At 43.9% G+C, this 26066-nt stretch overlaps 1 protein-coding gene across 2 annotated transcripts; it reads right to left on the bottom strand.

Annotated features, from left to right (window-relative positions):
- On the bottom strand, positions 1-24559 carry Rnf125 (ring finger protein 125). 2 transcript variants are annotated; one of them, XM_052155732.1, is made up of 6 exons: positions 24318-24559; positions 11616-11772; positions 8750-8844; positions 7215-7305; positions 5669-5776; positions 1-3882 (listed from the first exon to the last, which is right to left on the bottom strand). In XM_052155732.1, exons 1-6 carry the CDS (start codon positions 24479-24481, stop codon positions 3796-3798), a joined length of 702 nt encoding a protein of 233 aa, XP_052011692.1. In that variant the 5' UTR covers positions 24482-24559; the 3' UTR covers positions 1-3795. The 2 variants fall into 2 exon arrangements, with proteins under 2 accessions (XP_052011692.1, XP_052011693.1); XM_052155733.1 differs by lacking the exon at positions 24318-24559 and adding an exon at positions 24176-24227.
- Between the last annotated feature and the right edge of the window lie 1507 nt (positions 24560-26066).

Here is a 26066-nt window from a genome sequence, read left to right on the forward strand (position 1 = left end):
TTGAAATGAAACAAACCTAATCCCCAGTAACAGCAGGAGCTGACATCGCCAGAGTCAGGGGTTCTTAGAAGCTAACTCCTTCCCACTGATCACAAGCCATTTTCCAAGTTTAGGAGAACTTAGTTTTAAAATAACACAGCATCATTTTCCCCCTTGTAAAGTTGTTTCATTAGGCAATATTCACAAAAAGCACATAAAAGTTTCTTATTAATGATTAACAACTTTGAATACTGGTTTTTACTTTTGAAAGCAATGAACCAAATTCCTTTTTATAAGATAAATGCACAGTGAAATTGTATCTTCATCTCATTTTCATAACACAGCAATTCAGAATACAAAAAAACTCAGGTGACCAGCACCTAATTTATCCTATGGGTGGCAAAATTAAAAAACAGACAAAAAAGCCTTGGGTAGGATTCTGAGTTTGCCCATGTACTTGAATTTAGTACTCAGCACACAGGGTTTTGGTGTTTGAGACAGAGTCACATATAACCCCAGGCCAGCCCCAAACTATATAGCTGAGGCCGGCCTTATGCTCCTCCTGATCTTTGTGCCTCGTCCTCCCAAGTGCTGGAATCAGAGGCTTTAGTCACCATGCCCCATTTAGAACGCAGTTGTTTGGTTTTTTTTTTTAAATTATTTCTATTATATTTTAAGAATTTGTGAGCATGCACCTGTGTTCCCAAGCACCAGTGGAAGGCAGACAGGAGCTGCTGGGGTGAGCTGTCCGACATGGGGACTGAGACCTAGGTCCTTAGGGTCTGTGAGTAGAACGGACCCTAAGTGCTCACTCATCTCTCCACCCCCCACACCTCTTTATTCTTTGTGTGAATTCAGACTCCAGCATGCCACAGTGCAGGTGCAGATATGAAAGGACAACTTTTATGGTTCAGTTCTCCTTTGAGTTTGTTGGGAGTCAAAGTTGGGTGCCAGCCTGTTCAGAGGGCATTTTACCCACTGAGCCAGAATGTTTGTTTTGTCAGTGTTTATTTTATGTGTACTGGTGTTTCGCCTGCATATGTCTTATGTGGGGGCATCAGATCCTCTGGAACTGGAGTTACTGGCAGGTGTGAGCCGCCACGTGGGTGCTAGGATTTGAACCAGGTCCTCTGGAAGCAGTCAGTGCTCTTAAGCAGCTGAGTCATCTCTACAGCCCCACAGTAGGGTTTTAAACTTACCCATGACTTTCATATTGCTCTAAATTAACCTAGACTGACTGACAGGGCAGCAGTTACCAATGTTCAGAACTGTGCTGTGATTTCCCTCATGGGCATCTCTTAAAAAAAAAAAAACTTCTTTTATTGTATCATTCACTCAGACCCAGACTACAAGTCTGTTACTCAAAGAGCAAGTTTGCAGTCAGTATGGAAAGCAATGTGACTGTGCTCCAACACTGGCCCTAGGCAGACAGTTCCTGGATCTGACACAACACCTAAAGATAAGTGAGGAACTCAAGGGTTGCCCTGAAGCCCTTTACCTCCCCAGCTTTCTATCTTCCTAGTTGCCTTGTCCTGAGGAACAAACAGTAGCAATATCAAAGCAGTTGTGGACAATTAGGGAAATTTTAGAAGCCTTGGCCCATATCTAAGTCCCAGCTCTTAGGAGGAGGTAGAAGCAGGAAGATCACCTGAAGTTCAAGGCCAGCCTGCTTTACAGTGAGCTCCAGACCAGCCAGGCGCACATATGAGAACCCGTCTCCAAATGGGGAAGAAATCATGGCGCCATGATTATGACTGTGTTTATGTACAACAAATGATGCTTATATATAATTACAATATAAACTGTATCAAGCTTAGTTGTGTGTGATGGGGAGTACACAGGATGCTTGCACCCGTGGGAGTTAGTTCTCCTTCACAAATGTGATCACAGGCATGGAATTCTGACTCCCAGGCTTGGCATTCAGTGCTCTTCCCTACTGAGCCAGCTCAGCCCCTTTACAAAAGGCATTTTAAGTCAGATAACAGTCGGGAGTTCACGTCTATGGCCTTTGTTAACTTTTTCTCAATCCCAAGATGGAAATCCTAGTAAGTGTCCTGAATGTAACAGTAAAGAATCACATGTGAAATTTTATCATATTGTGATAAATGCACATTGCTTGAAGAATTAGTGGGTGAGAGGGAGAGAGCAGAGCCTAACAGAAGACGTTGGCACCGTCCCCAAGGGTCTCGCAGGCCTGGCAGCACACACCTGTGCCTGTACACACAGAGGCTGAAGCCACAGGGTCTCTAGTTAGCAGCCATCCTGGGCTACGATGGCCACCAAGCCATTTTCTCATCTTTACAACAAGCATACAGCTGTTCCCTGGCGCTTTCCTTGAGACAATGGACACCTCAATAGCAGTCATTGACCTTAAAAGATTTTTTTTCTGGAATGAAGAAGGGGGCAGGTTGAGACAGGGTCTTGTGTAGCCTAGGCTGTCCTTGATGCTGCATTGTAGCCGAGGAAGACCTTGAACAACAGATCCTCTTTATAGGCATCTACTATTCCCTACAGAAAGAAAGCAGGCTTCTTAGAGAGTTACTGATCTCAGGTCCATAGAAGGAAACAAATTCAACATAGAAGACCTTGCTGTAGGAGACAGCAAGGAAAGTAATACAGTGTTAAGAAGACTCAACCTTCAAGGGATGGCCAAAGAGAATTGAAGTTGAACCTCAATAAAGTGTCATTTGTAATGGGGGGAAGTCTATTCACAGATGTCTAAATAAGTGTGCTAATAATGCTTTTGTTTCTTTGGCTTTGAGACGGGGTCTTCCACTCTAGCCCAGGCAGACTTTGAACTATAATCCTGCTCAGCCTCTAAGAGGTACACGCATAACCATCCATGAACCATGTTTTTTATGACACATTAAGCTAAGCATTTCATATCTGGCTTTTAGTACATGTGCTTTATTTTATACTTTTTAAGATGTTAAAATGAAAAACAAACTTTGTGAGTTCCCCTCAAAATCATCAATGTGAAAAGGACCATGAATACCCACAGATGGGTCTTAGAAATCACCTACATGATAAAATACTTCCAAGGAGTAAGCTATGGGTGTTTGAAAAATATTTCATGAAATTTGTATATGTGCAAATATAATACATCAGTAGTTAAGTGCACTTTTTTTCCTTTTTAAGTTTTTAAATGTTGTTGTATAGTCTCAATAGCCAGCTTGTTAGCCAAAGCTGCCTTGATCTTCTCAACCTTCTGTGCTCACCACCTGAATACCAGGATTACACTCATGCTCTCCATGCCTGGCTAAGAACACACTTCAAACGTGGAATTTGTTGCAGTATTGTGTACTGTAATTTGGTTAAATTGGATTTTGATGACTTCAAATTCTTTCTTTTCCTTCTTTCTCATAAGATTTTTTTCAGGTTCTTTATTGGAGATTAGAGCATGAGAGTTTGAGCATAAATTTCAGATTACCTTGTCCATATTTCCTTCCTTTCTCCATCTTTTAACATAGGACAGAGATTGTCTTTCTCGATTAACCATGATGATAGTTGGGGATCCATAGCGTTATACACAGTATCACTAATGTACACATGAAGCTACTCCATCACATAGCCAGCCTGCCTTGTGTCTCTTCCATCTGCTAATGGCTGATGGAGGTTGTTTCATGTGGTTAAATGTCTAGTAAACTCAAGAATGTAAAGGCAGATCTAAACCAGAAAACAGTTTTTGAATGCAGCATAAGAAAGACAAGCGTATAACACTTAGTACATGTTTCTCCATCATTGACACCTTCCCTCCAGTCCTTCAAGCAGCATCTTAAACGGTATGAGTGAATGGTCCCCTTCCTGTTCATAAAATTATGTGGTGTTTGACTGATTCACATATTCAAGGAGTGAGCGGTCTAACACTCTGCGAATAATGGCTTCCTCAAGTATATCAAAATCCTACAATACAGAAAAAAATAATTAGAAATAATCAGTAGTGTTTGAGAACTGGGAGGAACAGAACAATGCAACGTTCATTTTTCAGGAAATAAATTCTCTTGCTTACATGGCCTCTCCATCTTTTCCGGAAGCTTGTCATAGACCCAGAACTTACTTTTGAGGTCACTGTTTCCCTGGCCTTTCACTATTGCTGTCAGGTCTTAATAATTTATGGAGAATTAGCTCACTGTGTTGGCTAGGCATCCGTGTTGGTTCCTAAAAACTGTTTGTCTCTTACTCAAGTTCCTGGAAGGTAAGTTCCTGGCAATCTTGACTCCTTGACTCTCCCCCCCCCCCCCACTCAGAAATGTACAGCTGTGATCATCTGCTTGTTATACTATGACTAACTGCTGATTCTGGCTTCTGTAATCTGCTGTAATCTGCGGACATTCAAGGTCTCCTTGACCATATAATCTTGGCAGAGCAGAACAGTTCTTGTGGTTTACACCTTTAAAACCCCTTTCTGGCTCGGCAGTGGTGGGGCACGCCTGTAATCCCAGCACTCTGGGAGGCAGAGGCAGGAGGATTTTTGAGTTCCAGGCCAGCCTGGTCTACAGAGTGATTTCCAGGACAGACAGGGCTATACAGAGAAACCCTGTCTGGAAAAAAACCAAATCGGAAAAAAAACAAAAAACAAACAAACAAACAAACAAACAAACAAAAGCCCTTTCTGCATCTGTTTCTGTGCAGTCAGGTTAGAGACTGTAGGCCTTGCTTGTAGCCTTAATACATTTGCTTAATTATAATCTGAATTGAGTCTGGGGGTCTTTCCCAGTGGTCATGAACTCTACAATAGCACATAACCACCAGGGAATCCAATGACTGCTTCTGAATGCCTTGGGCACAAACACAGACCCTCCCCCCCCCAACATACACATATATTTATAATGAAAAGGAAATTAAAACCTGAAGATTTAGAAAGTAAAAGAAAGAAATTCTGGTCAGGGTGTTACCTGTATTTCACAGATGTCTGGAATAAAGTCTACACATTCCTGCTAGTTTTCGTAGGGTAGAGTTGACTAACTGGCTTTTTCCTAGCCCTGGGGGGACACCTCTAGGATTCAGAATGCTACCAGTGGGCTGGAGAGACAGTGCAGTGGTTAAAAACACTGGCTGGACTTCCAGAGGTCCTGAGCTCAATTCTCAGCAACTACATGGTGGTTCACAACCATCTATCTGTCATGGCATTGGATGCCCTCTTCCGGTGTGTCAGAAGATAGCAACAGTGCACTCATAAAAAGAATGCTTACAGTTGTATTTATTTTTAATTTATACAGAGAAAATATAAGCAATGCTTCACTTTATTTTTCAAAGTGAAACACAGGCTTCAGAACAGCCCTTCTATAAGTAAAACACAAAGTAGTCCCTCTCACTTCCACAAAAACAAAGGTGAAATCTCTATTGGAAGTCCATCCTATTATTTTTGTCTGTTGAGACAGTGTCTTATGAGGCAGGCCCTGCTGGCCTGGAACTCACTATGTAGACCCAGCAGACCTTGAACTCAGAGCTATACTGGCCTCTGCCTCCCATGTGCTGGGATCAAAGGTGTATACCACCACAGCTGATTAAAGAAGACTACTTCAATATTAGTTTTACAAAGCACTTGACTGTCATGACTTTTCTCTAAGCTAATACTTAATGCTACCTACATACATTTTTCATGTATAATTTTACACATGGGGATTATAAAAAGTAAGCTTAATAAAGACAGCAAAAAATATAATGTAAAAGGTAGAAATATACTTACTATGAGATCATCATAAAACAAAGTGTGGCTGACTTGCAAATGTCTAATTAAACTGCCATTGAAGGAACTTGGGTTTTCATTAGGTCGTGAATGGCAAAGCGGACAGAACTGGAGGAAGAAAGACAAATAGTTCAAGAACAAGTTTAAATAACTATCAATGCCAGATTTTTAAAAAGGAAGTCACCATAGACTATTAATCTATTGGACACACACCAACACTGTTGGTTTAGTTTCCTGGTGAGTGTGATGTATGCATGTGTTCGTATGTTTGTGTGTATATGTACAGGGTCATGTCTGTGCATCTTCCTGTGAAGTCCAGAGGTCAAGTCATGTGCTCTCCTCAACTGTTCTCCACCTTGTGTTTTTAATTTATTTTTATTTTTCATTTCCACTTCATGTACTTAAGTTACCAAGATTTTTGTTAAGGATTTTATTTTATTTAAAAAATGATTTACTGACTTTTATTTTTGCATGTATGCGTGTTTGCCTGCGTGTATGATATGTGTGTCACATCCATGTGTGGGTCCCATGGACGCCAGTAGAGAACATCGGATACCCTAAAACTAGAGATAAAGATTGCTGCAGGCTACCAGGTAGGCCCCAGAACTCTTGTCCTCTGTAAGAGCAGCACTGTCCCAGCTCTTCTGCTCCCCTTCCAACTTATCGTTTCAGTCAGAGCTTCTCGTTGAACTGAAGCTAAGCATTTAGTCTAGGCTAGCTAGCTGGCCTCCTCTGTATTCCTTGTCCCGGGGCTACAGAAGAATCACAGGTTTTAGGGGATCACCGGGGATCAGAACTCAGGTTTTCCTGTTTGTACAAGCATTCAAGTGACTAAGACATTTCCCCAGCACTGTTCTGTTGTTTTGTTTCTCATGTCGCTCAGGCTAGCTTTGAATTCTCTGTGGCTAAAGCTGACTATTACAACACTTGGCTTCAAGGTCAGCTAGGGCTGCAGTTATATCCTATACATTTCTCTCTTCATCTGAGTATCTCCCCATCCTGTCTCTGGTTTTTTGAGACAGGGTTTCTCTGTGTATCAGGCTAGCCTCAAACTCAGATCCACCTTCCTCTGCCTCCCAAGTGCTGGGATAAGAGGCGAGTGTCACCACTGCCTGGCTATCACTATGCAGTCCAGGCTAGACACTCACAAGGGTCCACATGCTTTTCCCTTCCAAAAGCATGTACCATCATGCCCAACCACATAATATTAAAGAGAGTTTCTTGGAGCTGGTGAAAATCTCAAAGGGATGTCAGTTGTGCCAAATGTCCCCTCATCCCTACATGTGAACTGTGTGTGGTAAATAAATGTAGTAACTTTAAAAACTAGAAAATAAGTGGAGTTTCTAATGAATCATTTCTTTGGGGGAGGAGCAGATACAGTTCTAATTGTGTAACCCAAGTATGTTTAGCCCAGGTTGGCCTCAAACCATCTATATCTATCCTTCACCACCTCTCAAGTGCTGAGATTACATGCATGAACCACGGTGCAGTTTCTAATGTTTCTTAAATTCAGACAGACAGACAGGCAGTAGATAAGAATCATTACCACAGGCCTCCTTTCTGATCTGTGGTGGATAATGCAATGGTCCAGCAAACAGTCTTCATCCAGTTCCCTCTGACAAAATGGGCATACACATCTGGAAATAGCACAGAATTACAACCACGTATAGTGGCCAGCTAGAGTGGCCTTCTAGTTAGAAATTCCAAAAAGAAAATGTTGTATAGGCCATAGCTAGGCTAGTTCCTTTTTGTGAGGGGTGGGTTCTCACACTTAGCCCAGGCTTGCCTTGGTCCTCCTGCTTCCAGCTCCTAAGTGCCAGAAGCATGGTTGTGCACCACCACACCTGGCTTGCTTCTCTGACTGTTTTACGACAACAGTCTTGCTGTGTAGCTCGGGCTTTCCCCAAGCTCTCAGCAATCCTCCTGCTTCAGGCTCCTGGAATGTTGTGATTATAGGCATATGTCACCGCATTAGGATGGGGCTTTGTTTATTTTGTTCTCCTTGTCTTGTTCAAACTGTCCTCAAAGTTACTATGTATCGCAAACTTGCCTTGTCTTGGCAATCCTTCTTCTCCCTTGGTTTCCTGCCTACCGGAATTATAGCCATGTACTACTAAGCTTAGCTTTAATAGTCTTTGTTATAATTTTTTAATTTATTTTATTTATATAAGACTGTATCTGTCTTTAGACATACCAGAAAAGGATGGTTGTGAGCCACCATGTGGTTCCTGGGAATTGAACTCAGAACCTCTGGAAGAGCAGTCAGTGCTCTTAACTGCTGAGCCATCTCTCCAGCCCTCTTTGTTATAATTTTAATTGACAAAAGAAATTAGAAAGCCAGGCAGTGGTGGCGCACACCTTTAATCCCAGCACTTGGGAGGCAGAGGCAGGCAAATTTCTGAGTTCAAGGCCAGCCTGGTGTACAGAGTGAGTTCCAGGAAAGCCAGGACCACACAGAGAATCCCGTCTTGGAAATAAAAACAAAAACAGCAATACAAAGAAATTAGTTTCTATATATTTTTACATTTTTCATAAACTCCATCAACTTGCAGTCAAAGCCATATTTTCTTAACCTATTTTTTAGTCTTCCTTCTTTCCTCCCTACTGGTAGACCTAGCAGACTCTGTTCTCTGTTTATAGCAAAAATACTCAATTTAGAATTTATGGCATCATTTGTAAAGCAAATGCTGCAGCAGCAGGTACATTAGCAGGGCAATTATTACCAGTAAATTCAGAACAGAGTGATCCTTTGGCTTTTTAGGTTAAAAAGTATAAATTCGAGCCTAGAGCGGTGGCTCAGTGGTTAAGAGCGCCTGCTGCCCTTGCAGAACCCAGGTTTAGTTCCCAGGACCCACATGGGGGCTCACAACTGTAACTCACAGTCTGGCTGCTACAGGATCCGGCACCTGCATGGTGCAGACCCACTACTCACATAGAGATGTCCAATTATGAGTGGTTTTGCATAGGAGTACCTTACTCTGTAGTCCAGGATGGCCTCAGAGTCACACCTCCTGCCTCAGTCTCCCTGGCTTAGACACAGAGACTGCAGTTAGCACGGCGTTCTATCGCATTCCAACAAACCTTGCTGTGGTCCCGCCAAGCTCCTGCAGTGGGCCGTATGTATCGATGTACTTCTCACACGTCCTTATGTGGGCCCTCATGTCACTGAGGCAGACCTACACAAAGCAAATTCAAGGTCAACCTCTGTGGGCAAGGGCCTCTATGTAACCCGGCTTCATGACTTTCAAATCCGGTTACACTGGGACTGTTAATAATTTGGATTTTTCTTCACAGAATAGTCATAAAGTGCAGGCCTTATCAAGAGTAATGGTGGTGGCCCACACTGTTAGTCCCAAAATTAAAGGCAGAAGCAGACAGCTCTCTAAGACTGAGTGCAGGCAGGTCTACACATAGACATATAGGACAGCTGGAGGCACCCAGAGAAACCCTGTCTTGAAAAACCAAAAAGTAATAATATAACAACAACAAAAACAAATATAATGATAAATTGACGTGCTTAAAATCTACACACACACACACACACACACACACACACACACAGAATCTTCAAACATCTCAGAAACTGAATGTTGATTTGTTCCTTCTGAAAAGCATGCTGTTTTCTAAAAAGGCCAAAAGATACAGAGTAACAAAGTCTGTTTTGCATCCTGCTATGCAAATAGGTTTTGTGGGAAAGAGACGAATCTAGGAGAGAAACAGTAAAGATTAAGAGATCTGGGCAGTGGTGGCACACGCCTTTAATCCCAGCATTTGGGAGGCAGAGGCAGGCAGATTTCTGAGTTCAAGGACAGCCTGGTCTACAGAGTGAGTTCCAGGACAGCCAGGGCTATACAGAGAAATCCTGTCTCCAAAAAAAAAAAAAAAAAAAAAAGGAAAGAAGGAAAGAAATAAGGAAAGAAAGAAAAGCAAGCTGTCACATTAAGTGAAGTAATAAATGCCATTAATGTGTGATGACCAGCAGTGTTGTATAACTTGAAAGTGCACTTCCAGTGTATAACTCTGGAAGTGCACAGCGCACTTCCCAGAGCCACCACAGCTAACAGAAGTCAACCTCTTGTAGTCCATCTTCATCAGGGCAGGACAAGGAGCCCTTGCTTGTCCAAGGGCTCTGTAGATAGCACAGTATCTGTCGGCTCAGAGATGCTGGTAAGATCTGCTGGAGGAAGCTTCTCACAGCTGCAGCTAGGTGGCAGTCCACAGCCAGCCTACACCAGTCTATGCTGCCTTATTCTGCCCACACCTCCCTTGGAAGCTCAATTTCAAAAACTCTTACCACATGATGGAAATAGCCATAAATTATGGTGTATACCTTTAAGTCAAGCACTTGAAAAAGCAGAGGTAAGGGATCTGCCAACTTGATCTATGTAGTGAGTTCCAGGCCACATACGCCTAAAGGGTGAGACCGTCTCAAAAAAAGGGGGGGAGGTGCTTGGGAGGGGGAAGGGGAAGAGAGAGAGAGAGGAAGGAAGGAAGGAAGGAAAGGAAGAAAGGAAGACTTAGTTCTGAAGTAGGTGCGTGTGGTACACACACAATCCCCAGTACCTGGAATGTTACACAGGAGTATCACAAGTTCCAGGGTAGACTAGGCTAAGAGTGTTTTTAAAAAATTGCATTCTTTGTTCAAGAAAAATAAGTTGGGGTTGGATAAAAATAAGCTGATTGCTCTTTCAAAGGTCCTGAGTCCAAATTCCAGCAACCACATGGTGACACACAACTGTCCATGATGAAATCTGACACCCTCTTCTGGTGTATCTGAGCAGTTACAGTGTACTTAGATACAATCATAAATAAATCTTTAAAAGAAAGAAAAATAAGCTTTCCTTAGAAAAATCACCAACCTGAGGACTGTACATTGACAAATTGACAAATTTATAGTCTAGACATGCATCAGTGTGTAAAGTACTGTTACAGAGATGGTGGACAATGAGCCTCTGGCCTATTCTACCGCTGTGGATAATTCAACAGAGGAACCAAGACGTGAGGATGGTAGCTAAGAAGTTCCTCTTGGAATAGTAAGGCCAGGCTTCAAGGAGAGCCGCTGGCCTGGACAGTGAAACAGGACCAGCTGCAACTTGTTTTGGGGACAAGCAGCATTCCTGGGCAGAAGGGCAGCCGAGAAAGCAAGGACTGACACAGGGCTCCTCCTACAATCAAAATCCTGTGACTGAGAAGAGAGTCTGACGGGGGCCCTCATCCGGGGTTTGAGAATGCTGTTTTGGATAGACAACCACAGGAAGGTTGTCCACGTGTGCCCCACCACACACAAAATAAACAAGGAAACAGGAAGAGAGAGAATTAATGTTGGATATCAGGATGCTTGTCCACAAAGGTTATGTACAAATTCTGGTCAGGTGGCCATGATAGATTATTCTTTCATGTATAAATATTTGTAAATGCACCCAGACCTTGGTGGATGAGTGTTGGGTACAAGGTCACAGGAGATGCCATGCTCCCTGTCTGTCCTTGTCTCAAAGACCCTGGCAGTGGCTGACACAGGGAGGGTGTCCTTTAGGACCCCGGCAAGAGGTGATCCAGGTAACTGAACCAGATCAGTCACTGGGCAGGGCTGGGGGCTGGTCCAAGTTTCAAAAATGCTGTTTAAAAGGTTGGTGGGGCTACAGAATAGGTTTGTAGCTGACACAGGGAACTTAATGACTCTGAAAAGCGCTGGGGATCTGGTTCGCTGGCACAACACTCAGGCAGGATGAAGGAAGCCCTGAGTTCACTCTCCAGTGCTGCGTGTGTACACACACACACACACATACTGAAAGCACTGGTGTGGTGGGGCATGTACGCAATCCTGACTCTTCCAAGGCAGAGGTAGGAGATAGCAAGTTTAAGTCCAGCCTGGGCTACTTGTCCCCAAAGGTGGGGGGGGGGGGGGTTAGAATGATAGGTTTCACTGGGAACCTTTGCCTGTACTCACTAGAGTTCCGCACTCGGCACAGTTCTGGTATTCTGACTTCATCCTCTTGGCTACATCAGTCGCGGGCACTCCTTCTGAAGGAAGGTATGCCCGGCAGTATGGGCATGTCCACTTGTTATTGTTCTTTATACTGGTCGAGATGCAAGATCGGCAGAACCTACTCAAAAGAAACCGAGAATGCATCAGGAGATGGGGCTCGGCACTTGGGTTCATACTGTTCTTTCAGAGGATCTGAGTTCCATTCCTAACACCCATGTCTTCTGGCCTATACTCATATGGGGCACATTCTCACATATACACGCATACACATAATTTAAAAATAAAAGAAATCGGGGGAAGGGGGAAAAAAGAAATCATGGTAGTTTAGATTAGTTAGTTTAGTGTTAGATTTTAATTCTAACACTCAGAAAGCAGAGGTAGGTAGAGCTGTGAGTTCAAAGCCAGCCTGGTTATATCACAAGTTCCAGCATAGCCAGGGCTACACAATAAGACACAATAAGACTTCTCAGAAAAAAAAAAGATCAAGGTATCTGGCTTTGTTATGGTCCATTCGACCTCTCCCAGGTAAAAAGACAGAGTCTAAGTTCTGCCTCTGGCCCTGTGTGGAGACCCAAGACATGACTCAATCCAGTCCGGCCTGTCCTCACATCAGGAAGGTTGACTTCCTCAAGTCATGATAAAAGGTGGGTGAAATAATTATACCATTAATGACATGATGTACTTTTAATGTATTTTAATGTATTTTACCTCAGAACCCCCCTCCCTTGAGTAACCCCTTAAAAAGTCAGCATTTTTCTGAATTACCCAGAAAAATGTAATATCTTCTCTTTCTTCTTTCCAAACTCTGGGCATGGGCTGGCTGATACTCAGGGCCTTTTCATTCTCTGCTTCTTCCTGTAGCTGCTTGCCGAACATGTCAGAGCCTAACAGGCACGACTTTCTCCCCATGTCTAAAATCTTTTATGAATCCGAAGGGTGTGTGTCTAGAGAGATGGCTCAGTGGTCAAGAGCACTGGCTGTTCTTGCAGAGGACACAGGTTCAATCCCCAGCACCTACACGGTGGCTTATAGCCACCTCCAACTCCATTTCTCAGGAATCTGATGCCTTATTACTTCCACAGGGACTGAGCAAGCAGGGGGAAGACAGATCTCAGAGCACAGGGAAGGGAGAGGCAGGTGGATATCAGTAAGTTTGAGGCCAGCCTGGTGTACAAAGTGAGTTCCAGGGCAGTCGAGGCTACAAAGAGAAAACCTGTCTTGAAAAACTAACAACCATCCTTAGCAAGATCTGATGCCCTCTTCTGGAGTGTCTGAAGGCAGCTACAGTGGACTTAAATTTAATAAATAAATAGAAAAAGAAGGAAGGAAGGCAGAATCCCATTACTTGGGAGGCAGGCAGGCAGATTTCTGAGTTCAAGGCCAATCTGGTCTACAGAGTGAATTCCAGGATAGCCAGGGCTACACAGAGAAACCCTGTCTCGAAATATGAGAGAGAGAGAAAGAGAGAGAGAGAGAGAGAGAGAGAGAGAGAGAGAGAGAGAGAGAGAGAGAGAGAGAGAGAGAATCTGAGAAGAGAATTATCAGTTTCCCACAAATGTCTCTACCATCTGTAATCTACCTGGGATTACAAGAATACATCACTGGGCTGGCAAGATAGCTCAGTGGTTAAGAGCACTGGCTGCTTTTCCAAAGGTCATGAGTTCAATTCCCAGCAACCACATGGTGGCTCACAGCCATCTATTATTGGATCTAATGCCCTCCTCTGGTGTCCCTGAAGATAGTGACAATATACTCATGTATATATAAGATAAATAAATTAAAAAAAACAAGAATACATCACTAAGCCTGGCTAAAAGTATTTTCTTGTTTTGTTTGTTTGCTTTTTAGAAAGAGTCTCATTGTGTACTCTTGGTTTTCCTGAAACACACCATATAGATGAAAATGGCTTCAAACTCACAGAATCTACCAGATCTGCCCCCCAAGTGCTAGAACTAAAAATATGGGCCAGTTGTGGTGGTTTGGATATGCTTGGCCCATGGGAAGTGACACCATTAGGAGGTGTGGCCTTGTTGGAGGAAGTGTGACTGTGAGGTGGGCTTTGAAGCAGAAGAGTCGGTCTTCTCATACTTGCCTTTGGAACAAGATGTAGAACTCTCAGCTCAGGCAGGAGAGATGGCTCAGTGGATGCGAGCACTGCTCTTCTGAAGGTCCTGAGTTCAAATCCCAGCAACCACATGGTGGCTCACAACCATCCTTAGCAAGATCTGATACCCTCTTCTGGAGTGTCTGAAGGCAGCTACAGTGGACTTAAACTTAATTAATAAATCTTAAAAAAAAAAAAAAGAAAGAAAGAAAGAAAGAAAGAAGCTCCTCCAGTGACAAGTCTGTCTGGACCCTGCCATGCTTCTCACCATGATAATTGTCTGAACTTCAGAACCAATAAGCCAGCCCCAATTAAATGTTATCCTTTATAAGAGTTGCCTTGGTCATGGTTTTCTCTTTACAGCAATAGAAACCCTAAGACACACGTAAAACCTTGAAAGTATATTCTTTTAAGAGTGTTTTTTTACAAATGGCTCAAACATTCAACTTAAATTAAAAAACATTCCAAATACAACATCAATGACTCCAACCTGAATTTTCTTCTTATATGCCTTATGTAGGGGTAGATGACTCCTCACTCAGCAAAACATGAGAGTACAGAAGCATGCAGTCTAATAAGACCTCAGGTTTTAAGTTGGGCATGGTGGCAGGACAATTTTAGCACTTGGGAGGTGAAGGCACAGAAATCATGGTCACCCTCAGGTAAACAGATTGAGTCTAGTTTAGCCTTCAAAAACAAACACCAAAAAAGGGGGTTGTAGGAAGCAGAGGAATAAGATAAAAATGGGTAGATTCTTTGTCAAATTAGAGAGGAAAATTAAATCAGCATGGTAATATACCAGTCTAATCCCAATACTTGGGATTTCAGTCAACCTGGGCTACATACAATACAATCCCTTTCCAAAAGCCAAACAGAAAAATAGTGGTAAGTATACAAGGGAACCTGGAGAAGAACTGGGAACACTCCTAATGGGAACAAAACCAAACACTACAACAGCTGGGAATCTCAGGGCATAATCGGGAGCTGTGCTGAGAGAGACGGTAGACAGAGAGCCAGCCTTAACTCAAGAAGGTCAGCTGGGCAGTGGTGGCACACACTTTTAATCCCAGCACTTGGGATGCAGAGGCTGGCAGATTTCTGAGTTTGAGGCCAGCCTAGAATGAGTTCCAGGACAGCTAGGGCTACACACTCAGGGCCAGTCTGGGCACTGATCCAGAATACCATGAAAAAAGACATTATTTTTAGTTGAACGTTTGAACCACTCGCAATATGTACTCTTCAAGAATATACACTCTGCCTGGAGAGATGGCTCAGCTGTTAAGAGCACTGACTGATCTTCCAATGGTCCTGAGTTCAAATCCCAGCAACCACAACCATCCATAATGAGATCTGATGCTAAATAAAGAATATTTTGAATTTAAAAAAAAGAGATCTGACACCCTCTGCATCTGAAGGCAGCTACAGTGTACTTACATGTAATAATAAATAACTCTTTTTAAAAAAAGGATATACAGTCTCAGCCCATGAGACCATCTCAAAACATAAACCAGGACCAAAGTTAAGCAAGAGTCAGAGAGGCATTCAGAATTACAGAGGTTTAACATTTTACAGGTCATTCAAGTCCCCGCAAAAGAATGAGCCTCCTCAAATACCTTTAGTTTATAATGTACCTATTCAATAAACTTTGGAGCCTTAACCTGGGTGTGGGAATACAAACTTGTGACCCGGACACTTAGGAAGTATAAGGAGGATCAGGTAGTCCTGAACAAGTTCAAGACTAGAGGCACATGAGACACTGTCTCTGAAAACCAGCACTAAGTTAGGAGTCTATTTCAGTCGCACTGCACGAATGCAGCCCTGGGTCTCAGCCCCACTACTCTATAAACTAGACAAGGCTGGTACATATCAGTAATCTCAGAAGTCCAGGAGAATGAAGAAGAAGTCCAGGGTCATCTTAGCTATGTTAGTGAGTTTGCTATATGAGACCCTGACTCAAAAGGCCAGGACATACTGCTGCCTTATAGCAAATGTCTATAGCAAATGGCTGTTGATGGTGACAAAGAGACAAGACAGGCAAAAATAAACTCCATGTCCCTTCTGCAAATCTAAGAGCTTGCACAGTCCCAAAGTTAATTCCAGAAGCAAATGGAGCTGGTGGGGCTAGCTATGGGGACAGAAAGTTCAGTGTATAGGAACTAACTATTCTAGATCTGGGTTATGGTGTCACAGGCTGTGAACAATTGCAGCAATTCACCAACCCAATCCACACTGCATGAGTCAGAGTGTATCACCTCACTAAAGCTGAGGAGCAAAACAAAAACATTCCTGTGATGACAGGGAAGTTACAGTAACACTGTGAGAAAGATCCCGGGCCACTTAGAACACAAGGTCCCTCCTACACAACCCAGGCACAATAGTGGCTGCTCCGAACATGGTCAGAAAGTTGACGCAACAATCAGTTAGGAGAAATTGCCCAATATAGGCTTTTCTGGGAATTGCTAAAATTCCCATGAGTAAATCATACTGTGGTATCCTGGCTATGGTTTCTTGAGGTGTAGTTGATTAAAAATATTTGTATGCACTAACTATTTGTATGCTCATAGATAATAAAATGCACAAAGCTCTGGGTGCTGTCGTACATGCATTTGGAAAGCAAAGGCAGGAGGAGGGTCCAGGGTTCAAGATCAACCCCAATAATGTAAAAGGCTGACCAGCCTAAATTCTATATTAGATCCTTTCTCAAAAAGTGTGATGCCATGAAGACCCCAAGGGAGGGGCCTAGGAAAACACTAAGGAAAGGAGAGATTCAAATGTCTACTCTGACCACCCTCCTAGGAGGCTGTAAAGTGGGGAGATCACAAAAAGAAGGAGCAATACAAAGAGAATATAGTTAAGGATAAAAGCTGGATTAAACACAAAGAGAATATAGTTAAGGATAAAAACAGCAAACTGTCAAACAGCAACAATCTGGCTTCTTGTTTTCAAACCTCTGAACATGGACAGGGAAATACCAAGCGGTAGGAGGCATCTACCACGGGTTGTCCTCTGACCCCACACCACAGGAAACACCACAGCACAAGCACCCTTCCACATACACCCCACACAAAACAAATGTAATTTTTAAATGAAAAAACCACCCTCACCTCCAACATCAACAACAAAATGCTTCTGAATGCATTCCCAGGGCTTTGAAATATGATTTCACACAAACCCAACCTCCTGGCTTTGCTGGTGTGACTTATCTTACTAGCCTGGTACCGCTCCAGTGCCATCTCCCAGAATTCTTGGGGTGAAGCCCTCTCTGGGAGTGTGGCCCTTCCCTCCAGCACCAACCCCACTCCCCTTGTAGCATAGCAGGAGAAACCAATAAGGAAATCCATAATGACTCAACCGACTTGGAAACCAGCTGGAAACTTAATTACATCACTCCTATTTGTTATTTCATGAACCCATTCTATTTCTCTAAAGTAATTAGCCAAAATCCCCTGTAATGAAGAGACTGGCAGAGTACTGGAAGGAAACAGGAAAACACAGCTAAGGACACTGGGGAGACATATGTCCCCAGCCTCAGAGCAAAACTAAACTCTGAATTCAAACAGGAAAGGGAAGCCCTGGGGACTCTCTAGGGTTGAGGGTGTTTGGGGGATGGCATTCTGTGGGAGGGATCTGGAAGATGCTGTTGACAGCAGGTGGCAGGCCTAACCTTTGAACTGAGTTACTCAGCACAAAGCTTCACTGTGGATGTGCTTATTAACAGCTCACATCTGTAATCCCACCAGTTGGGAGGCTGAGGCAGGAGGATTGCTTTAGGTTGAAGGCTGATCAGGATTATACAGTGTGTTTCAGGTCAGCCTGGGTTAGAGTGAGAATCTCTCTCTACAGAATTAAAAAATAAATAAAAAAGAAAAGATATGAGCCAGCAAAGTTAGCATCAAAATGGAAACAAGAGTTAGGGGAAAAGGCAAAAGTCACAGGTGAACAGTCCACAATAAGACAATGCTCGCACACAACCAACCTCCTCCAACAATGGATCAGACTGGTCTGGCCCAAGGACAGCTTAATGGTACAGTGTATATAGTGCTACAGTGCTTGCCTAGCAAGAGATACTGAGTTCAGTCCCCAAGAAAATCAATGGGGGGGGGGGGGAAGTGTGGGGGGCTGGTAAGATGGCTCAGCGGTTAATAGCACTGACTGCTCTTCCAGATGTCATGAGTTCAAATCCACATGGTGGCTCACAACCATTCTTAATGAGAAGCAAAAAAAAAAAAAAAAAAAAAAAGAAAACTATGGGCCGGAGCGAGCAGGCTGGAGAGAGTGGGGGCAGGAGCAAGAGGGAGAAGGGAAGTGGGGAAAAAGAAAAATAGCCCTGTCAAATCTAGCATGCAAGAGAGAGAGAGAGAGAGAGAGAGACACAAGCTAAGCTACAAAAGGTCAGTTGACTGATGCTATGGAAGAACACCAAATTGTACAAACTATGGTTTGTTTTGGAGTCACTTCAATTTAGCCAACACTTAACTGCTAAATCTTCAAGGAGTGGTCACCACAAGATGCTTTTAAAAAAATGTGCTCACCTACTAGAACAATGGCACTCAAGGATTTCCCAATTGTAACATAAAAGCCTCATACACCACATTCTAACACGCTCACCAAGTACAATGGGGTGTTCTTCCAGGGTATGAAAGGTCTGTGGCTAATCATCAGCTCGATCTTAAAGTCCTTACAGAGAAACCACAGACTGTTGGAGCTAGGGATGCGGCTCAGTTGCTAGAGCCCTTTCACAACATGCATGAAGCCCTGGGTTCAATCTCCAGTACCACCTCATGTCCTCTCCCTCTCCCCTTCCTCTCTCTGGTTAAAAGCGCTTCCTGCTCTTCTGCAGGAGCTGAGTTCTGTTCTTTAGCTGGGCAGTGGTGGCACATGAAAGGATCTCCTCTTGAGAGCCACTCTGTGGACAGGTTTTATAGCTCCTGCTTGATCTCTAATGCAATTTCATCCTCTTTCCTTAAAGTGGTTTACAAAGAGCATCACCAGCATTGCCTTCTAGGAAAAGTGTCCAGGTCTATGAGGTTAAGTGCTCCTCTCCATGGAGTTCAAGGAAGACACAGTTCTTCCTATCTTACGCCGCCCCTGCCCCTGCAGTTCTTGGCTCTCTTGGACCCATACTAAACCTCTAGAAAAGGAGCTCTCGACCTTACTGATGCTGTAATCCTTCAATACAGTTCCTTGTGTTGTGGCGACTGCCTCAAGCATGAAATTATTGCTACTTCATATCTGTAATTTTGCTAAGAGTTATGGACCATGATGTAAATATTTGTGTTTTCTGATAAGTCTCAGGTAACACCCCTGTGAAAGTCCTTTGACCCCCAAAGGGGTTGGGACCCACAGGTTGAGACACATTACTCTAGACCTTGCTAACTCTCACCACCTTTCATTTACTTCCCCCTAGATTTACTCTCCAGGATCTCTGAGTTATTTGTCTTTGCTTATTTCTATATGGTATTCTGTTGTTTGGAGACAGAGTCTCCTTAGGGCAGTCCCAGCTGGTTACCCCTTTATATCCACGCTGGCTTTAAACCTGTGGCAGTCTTCCGGGATTCTACATGTCAACTTCTCACAAGTATGCTTCACTAGAACCAGCTACTGGCAATTGAGTTTTAAGTTCTGTCTACCAGAGATGGCCAGTTGCTCAGCAGGCCTGGGATGACTCTTCTTGGTAGTCACTTGACTACATGTGGAACTAACTAAAATCCAAAAATGTAAGGACACGCCTGTGAGGAATTTTTTTTAAAACTTGATTTAAAGTAGGTAGATCCACTTCTAATCTAGACCTTTGAGATAGGAAGACAGGCTTTTAATCTGGGCCACACCCTCTGATGAAAGTCTACATGGAAGGATATGGAGGACATGGAAGACGGAAGCTTTCCTCTTTTCCTGCTTGCCCTTGCCTTGCTAGGATCTCCATTCTTTCCCTGGCATTAGAGAGTTCTTTGGGATTTCAGGATATACTAATGATTACTTGAGATATCCAGCCTCGTGCACTGAGCAACTACTAGATTCATGGACTTTCTGTTCACAACCAGCCATTGTTGGATTAGCAGGACTGCAGCTATAAATCAATCCAATAAATTCCATATATATATCCTCCTATGAATTCATTAAATCCTAGGAATTTTCTCTTTTGTCCACTATAGCTATTTGGAAAGCTAATTATTTGCTGTGTTTATCTGAGTGTGTTAACACTAAGGGATTGAATCCAAAGTATGGAGAGAATATCTTATGTACTGTATGGATGAATGACCTGTCAATAAAAAACACTATGGCCTATAGGAAAGGGTAGAATAGAAGGTGGGACATCTGGGAGGCAGAAAGAATTATTGGATAGAACGAGGCAGGAAGATACAAGGAGACGGAGACGTGGTATCAGAGCACAGGTAACCAGTCACAAGGCAGAATGTAGAGTAAAATCAATGGGTTATTTTAAGTTATGATTCCAGTCTGAGAAGAGTTTGCCTATATGGTCAAGGTAATTGTAGATATGAGTCTTATTTCTGGGAGCATGGGGCTGGGAGGAAAAACTTCTACACCAAAATATACCAGTAAGAACTTTGCCGCTGCATCAGAACTGTGGCTGTGTTCCCCATAGTTCTGAGCATTTGAATATTTGGTCCCAGGCATGTTGCAGTGTTTCAGGAGGCTTACGAGTTCTGGCCTTGTTGGAGGAGGTGTATCTCCAGAGGCACACTGAGAATTTAAAGACTCTGACTGTTCTGATGTCCTGCTCTCTGCTTCCGGCTTGTGTTCCAAGATGTAAGACCTCAGCGTCCAGATGTTCTGGCTCCTCTCTGCCCTCACAGAACCCATATGTGCAAACGAATTCTTTATGCATGGCCCAGGTCATGTAAAGTAGCTAATATTTATCCCCAGCCCCCTTCAGCCCGTGTGTCTATAGCACTCATAGAAGAGCTTATTTTTCTGGCACTGGATGCTGAACCTTGCACGCATTAGGCAAGCGCTTTACCGATGACCAACATCCCCAGACCTGACTGCTCTCTTCAATGGTAAATTAGTTCAGTTCACAGTTTCCATTCAATTACTCTCTTTCCCCAGTTCTCTGACAATATTAAAGCAAATGTAGGAAGTCCTTTTCTTCTAACCTAATTCTACAACTATTTTTTTGTAATATGAATAATCAAATCAAAATATAAAATGCTGGATGGCAGGCATGGTGGTGCACATCCAAGCACTTAGGAGGCAGGTGGATCTATGTGAGTTCCCTCACAGAGACCAGCCTGGGATACAAAACAAGATTCTCTCTCTCTCTCTCTCTCTCTCTCTCTCTCTCCCTCTCTCTCTCAGTAAAACCCTAACTAAAAAAACAAACTGGGCTGAAGAGATGGCTCAGAGGGTAAGAGCACTGTTCTTCTGAAGGTTGTGTGTTCAAATCCCAGCAACCACGTGGTAGCTAACAACGATCTGTAATGAGATCTGATACCATCTTCTAGAGTAAACGAAGACAGCTACCATGAGTCTATTTACACATAATAAATAAATCTTTAAAAAACAAACAAAAAACAAGAGTGGGGCTGTGGTTATACAAAATTTTAATCCCAATACTCAGGAGGCAGAGGAGAGCAGATCTGAGTTCACGGCAAGCCTGACATACGAAGCAGGTTCTAGGACAGCCAGGGCTACAGAGAAACCCGGTCTCAAAAAACAAACAGGAACAGGAGTATAGTTCATTTGGGAGAGTGCCTGCTCAGCCTGCCTATCTGGCAAAGGACCTGAGGTCAATACTCAAGCATCACATGTGTAACATGCCTGTAATCTAGACCAGGAATGCAGTCAGGATGGCATATACCTTTAATCCCAGGGTTTAGGAGGCGAAGGCAGGGGTGGAGCTCTCAGAATTCAAGGCCAGCTTGCCATACAATGTCAGACCCACTTCTCAAAAAAAGGAAAAAGAAAAATCAAAGAAATGTAATGACTAATCGTGGACGGTCATCCTTGACTGCACAGTGAGTTCAGGGTCATCCAGGATACATGGGACTCTGTCAAAACAAAGAGGCTGACTATACCAATATGTGGGTGGCATTGGAGATCCAGTCCGGGGCGGTGGACTAAACCAGTGCTACACTACTGGGGTCTACATTTCCTTGCTCACCAGCTTCTGTGGGTCTCACACGCTGGTAACAGCGCGCTGCTCCCTCACTTTTTTAAAGGCAGAGACTAAGAATGAGAAGGGCAACCACTGGGTCACAAGAAGGCTGAATCCCAGATGGGCGGTGATGGTGCATGCCTGTAATCCCAGCGCTCTGGGAGGCAGAGACAGGGGATTTAAATTCAAGGCCAGCCTGGTATACAGAGTGAGTTCCAGGACAGCCAGGGCTGGCTATACAGAGAAACCCTGTCTCGAAGAAAAAAAAAAACAAAAAACAAAAACAAAAACAAAATCCAAAAAAAAAAAAAGTCTGAATCCCAAACCCACCTTGCAGTCACATGTTTGCATGCGGTGTTTGGTGTCACATGCTGTGTAAAGGTTCCCCTATACATTCATCCAGAGAACTGTTGTCATTTACTTGTTTGTAAACTAAAATCAACAAAAACAGCCCGGTTCTCAATCTAACCTGAGATAATGAAAATAGAGAGATTCACTTGCAATTTTCTCATTTTTCCAACTTAAGCTTGGTAGGGAAAGAGTCATTCATTTAGAATGTACAATTGTTAACAGTCTCTCCAGTGCAGACGGACTCTGGTTAACATTTATAGAGTGCAAGGGGCCCAAGTCGGCTAAAAGGAAGAACATGGAAATTCTGCCCAGTCAGAACAATGGACATAGATTTGTCAAAACAAAGAAGAGTTGAGGGAGGGAAAGCAATTCGTCCAGCCCTTGTTATGATATTTTATGACTATTTTTCCAGTGGTCAGTTTCCTCTTCACTTTAACAAAGAAAAAAGATTAAACAGAAAGAAATGTAACATTTTTTGCAAGTTTATATTCTCCTTTGGTAGAAACAAATATTAAAGTGTTTAAAATCCAACCCCTGAAAACAATCTGGAATCAGAGGACTCCAGTGGCACAGCTGCTCCTTCAGAGCAGTGGAAGGGATTCTCAAAGGGTACGTTTCATCTCTGGTTTGGCTGTAATGCTATGTAGTGAATTTGAGGCTAGACTACTTTAAGTGAGACCCAAAAGCACCCCTCAAGCCTCCCAAAAGAAAAAAAATTTTAAAAAATGTAATTCTCTTTAGGCTATTGTTCTGACCTAGTTGATATATTTCATAACACTACACAACAGAAGCTTGCCTCTCACCCTGCCACCCTGGCCTTTGGATGGTATGTCAGAGCTATGTAGAGACAGCTAGGAAGCAACACCACTACCTAGAAAAGACGTCAAAAATGTAAGCCTTGAATTTAAAGTGCAATGCTGAAGAAAACAGGTCCTGAGAAAAACCACAAAGTAGCTAGCACCCAGAGCATTCTAGGATTTAAACAGTGTGGGCGGCGCATTCTTCTCCCTGCCTCCCTGTGGTACCAAGGCTTCCGGGTTCTCCGTGTTTGTCAAGCCTTCAAGTGCTGTTAAAAACATGGTTGCGCATTTGCATTTTTAATTTACGGGGGCTTGTTTTGTTTTGTTAGTTAGCCAAAAGTCGACACCAACATGTTTTTGTTCTTGTGCTTTATCGGATTGTCTTAGTTTCATCAGAGACAGTGGAGCGGGCTTTGCTTCTGATCTAAGCATGCATGCAAGCACACAACTCACAACCAGGAGACCACAAAAAACCCAAACAAACAAACAAAAAACCCAGCCTGCATACCCCGCCTTCAGCCAATACAAACACTCCCTAAAAACACACCCGAACAGCTTAAGCCTGAGGCTTCTTTTTTAAAGCCTTCTTAGAAACAACTACTGCTTATTTTGCAACAGCAATGAATTTTCACTACCTGCACGACATTTTGAAGAAAACTGCCATATACTTTAGATTTGAATAGGGGCCATGCCTACGGCAGGTAGCTCACAACCTCCAGTCACTTTGCAGCAGTTTTAAACGGGTGAATTTAGTGGTGTGAAGCAAACATCCGAGCTCCAAACCCCACCCTATCCATTAGTCAAGCTAACCTCAGAAAGCCTTTGGCATGCTCTAGTTGGCCTTGACGATTTTCGAGGGGTCGAGGTCTGTGTGAGTTGGGAAAGGAACGCGTGTGAGAATTAAAAAGAGCTTGCACAGGTCCTCTACAGCAAAAGAAACCAGCCTCCGGAGGTTCTGGAACATGTGCACAGCTCCAAAATGACAAAACAAAACTCACCCAGGTTCTCAGAAGAGTGGGAGGCACAGCCGATCAGTCAAACCCAGCCCGACCAATGTGCCTGTCTGAGGTCCCCGTGCTACCGCCCGATGATTCCCCAGCTCTCACAATCCCGTGTAAGCGCCCCCAGCCACATACACACAAGCACATACCCTGGGTATCTCCCCGGCATCCAGGTGCACAAAGCTCTGCATTAGTTTCCCCAATACTCGCTGCTTCTACTTCCACCCACCTCGTGCCCTCGGCTTCCCCAGCATCCCTCCCCGCTGGGTGGGCGCGCCAGCCGACACTCACACGTGGCCACAGCGGGTGCGGACCGGCTGGTGTAGCACCTCCAGACACACGGAGCAGTCGAAGGACGTGATGGGCAGCTCCGTGTGCCCGCTGCGCTCCTGCGTCCGAGGGGTGGTGGAGGCGGGTGCAGACTTGGAGCTGTCGCTGCTTAGAAGGGAGCCCATCACTGCGCTCTAGCTCCGCGAGCTGCCTGGAGCGCCGAGCCGCCTGCGGGTGGTTCTGCTGTCCCGGAGGAAGGAAGTCCCGGCCCAGCCCGGGTCGCCGCCTCCTGGCTCGGCCAGCCGAGCCGCGGGGCCTCTTGGTGGAGTGCAGGCGGAGCGCGCGGCCGCCGCTTACAAACGCTCTTCCGCGAGCGACAAGGCACTGCAGAGGCTCGAGGTCCCCGGAGGGTGAAACCTGAACCCTCCACCCGGAGTCCGCACTCAGAGTTCCGCAAGAGTTCGGATAAGTGCAGTTTGAGAACACCTACTGGAGACAGGATGACTCTATCTGGCCTCCAAGTTGGAATCTTAATAAGCCTCAGAGTCGACCTATGACCGTTTAGGTGATTGACTCAATACTTCAATAGCGAGAGACACAACGGAAAGTTTTCTGATGTGAAGCTTAATCCTGATCCCCACTTGGTGGCTGGCATACAGATAAAATGCCAGCAGTAGGACAGGAGGAAGGCTGAGAGTTCGAGGCCAGCTGGGCAGCATTTGAACAAGACTTTTGCTTCAAATATAGATAAACCTCTGGGCGTTGGTGGCACACGCCTTTAATCCCAGCACTTGGGAGGCAGAGGCATGCAGATTTGAGTTCAAGGCCAGCCTGGTCTACATAGTGAGTTCCAGGATAGCCAGGGCTACACAGAGAAACCCTGTCTCAAAAAAAAAAAAAAAAAAAGAGCTGGGCGGTGGTGGCGCAAGCCTGTAATCCCAGGACTCTGGGAGGCAGAGGCAGGCGGATTTCTGAGTTCGAGGCCAGCCTGTTCTACAGAGTGAGTTCCAGGACAGCCAGGGCTACACAGAGAAACCCTGTCTTGAAAAACCCAAATCCAAAAAAAAAAAAAAAAGAAAAAGAAAAGGAAGAAAAGAAAAAAGAAAAAAAAAGGAAAGAAAAGGAAAAAGAAAAAAAAGAAGAAAGAAAAACCAAACAAACAAAAAGAAAGAAAAATTAAAAATAGATAAGCCAGGAGTCGTGGTTTATGCCGTATGTCTCAGCATTTAGGAGGATGAAGGAGGATTGCCTAATGTTTCAAGGTAGCCTGGGCCACACAGTGAGTTCCAGGACATTCAGGGCTAGGGAATGGTACCATTTCAAGAGAACAATACAGTTTTAGATGCAGTTCAGTGGTGGTGTGCTTACATAGTCTGTATGAGGCCTGGAGTTGTTCCCTAGTGCCTTAGTAGTAAAAAAGTAAAGAATAAAGTAAAATTTCTACCGCTTGTGGTGGGGCATTCTTAATCACTACACCTGGGAAGTAGAGATAGGGAAAAATAGACTGAGAGAATTATAGATACAATGCAGTTGTATTATATACACAATATACACATAATATACAACATTTGTAATATATTCTCAAAATCACAATACACTGTGAACTGTACATAATACTGCAAAATATGTAATGCGTAAAAATCCCCTGAACACCTGTGCCATGGTACACACCTTTAATCCCAGCACTCCTGAAGCAGATGTAGGTGGATCTTTGAGTTGGAGGCCAGCCTGGTCTACAGATTGAGTTCTAGGACAACCAGGAGTACACAG

This window comes from Apodemus sylvaticus, chromosome 13 (assembly GCF_947179515.1).
Source record: "Apodemus sylvaticus chromosome 13, mApoSyl1.1, whole genome shotgun sequence".
In the NCBI taxonomy this organism is placed as follows: domain Eukaryota; kingdom Metazoa; phylum Chordata; class Mammalia; order Rodentia; family Muridae; genus Apodemus; species Apodemus sylvaticus.

Coding starts and splice junctions, on each gene's coding strand:
- Rnf125 (XM_052155732.1), bottom strand. CDS start 24,481: ATGGGCTCCCTTCTAAGCAGCGACAGCTCCAAGTCTGCACCCGCCTCC. Junction 7,306..8,749: donor CTTGGCGGGACCACAGCAAG/GTTTGTTGGAAT, acceptor TGCTATTTCCAG/ATGTGTATGCCCATTTTGTC. Junction 3,883..5,668: donor TGTTTTATGATGATCTCATA/GTAAGTATATTT, acceptor TCTGTATTGTAG/GATTTTGATATACTTGAGGA.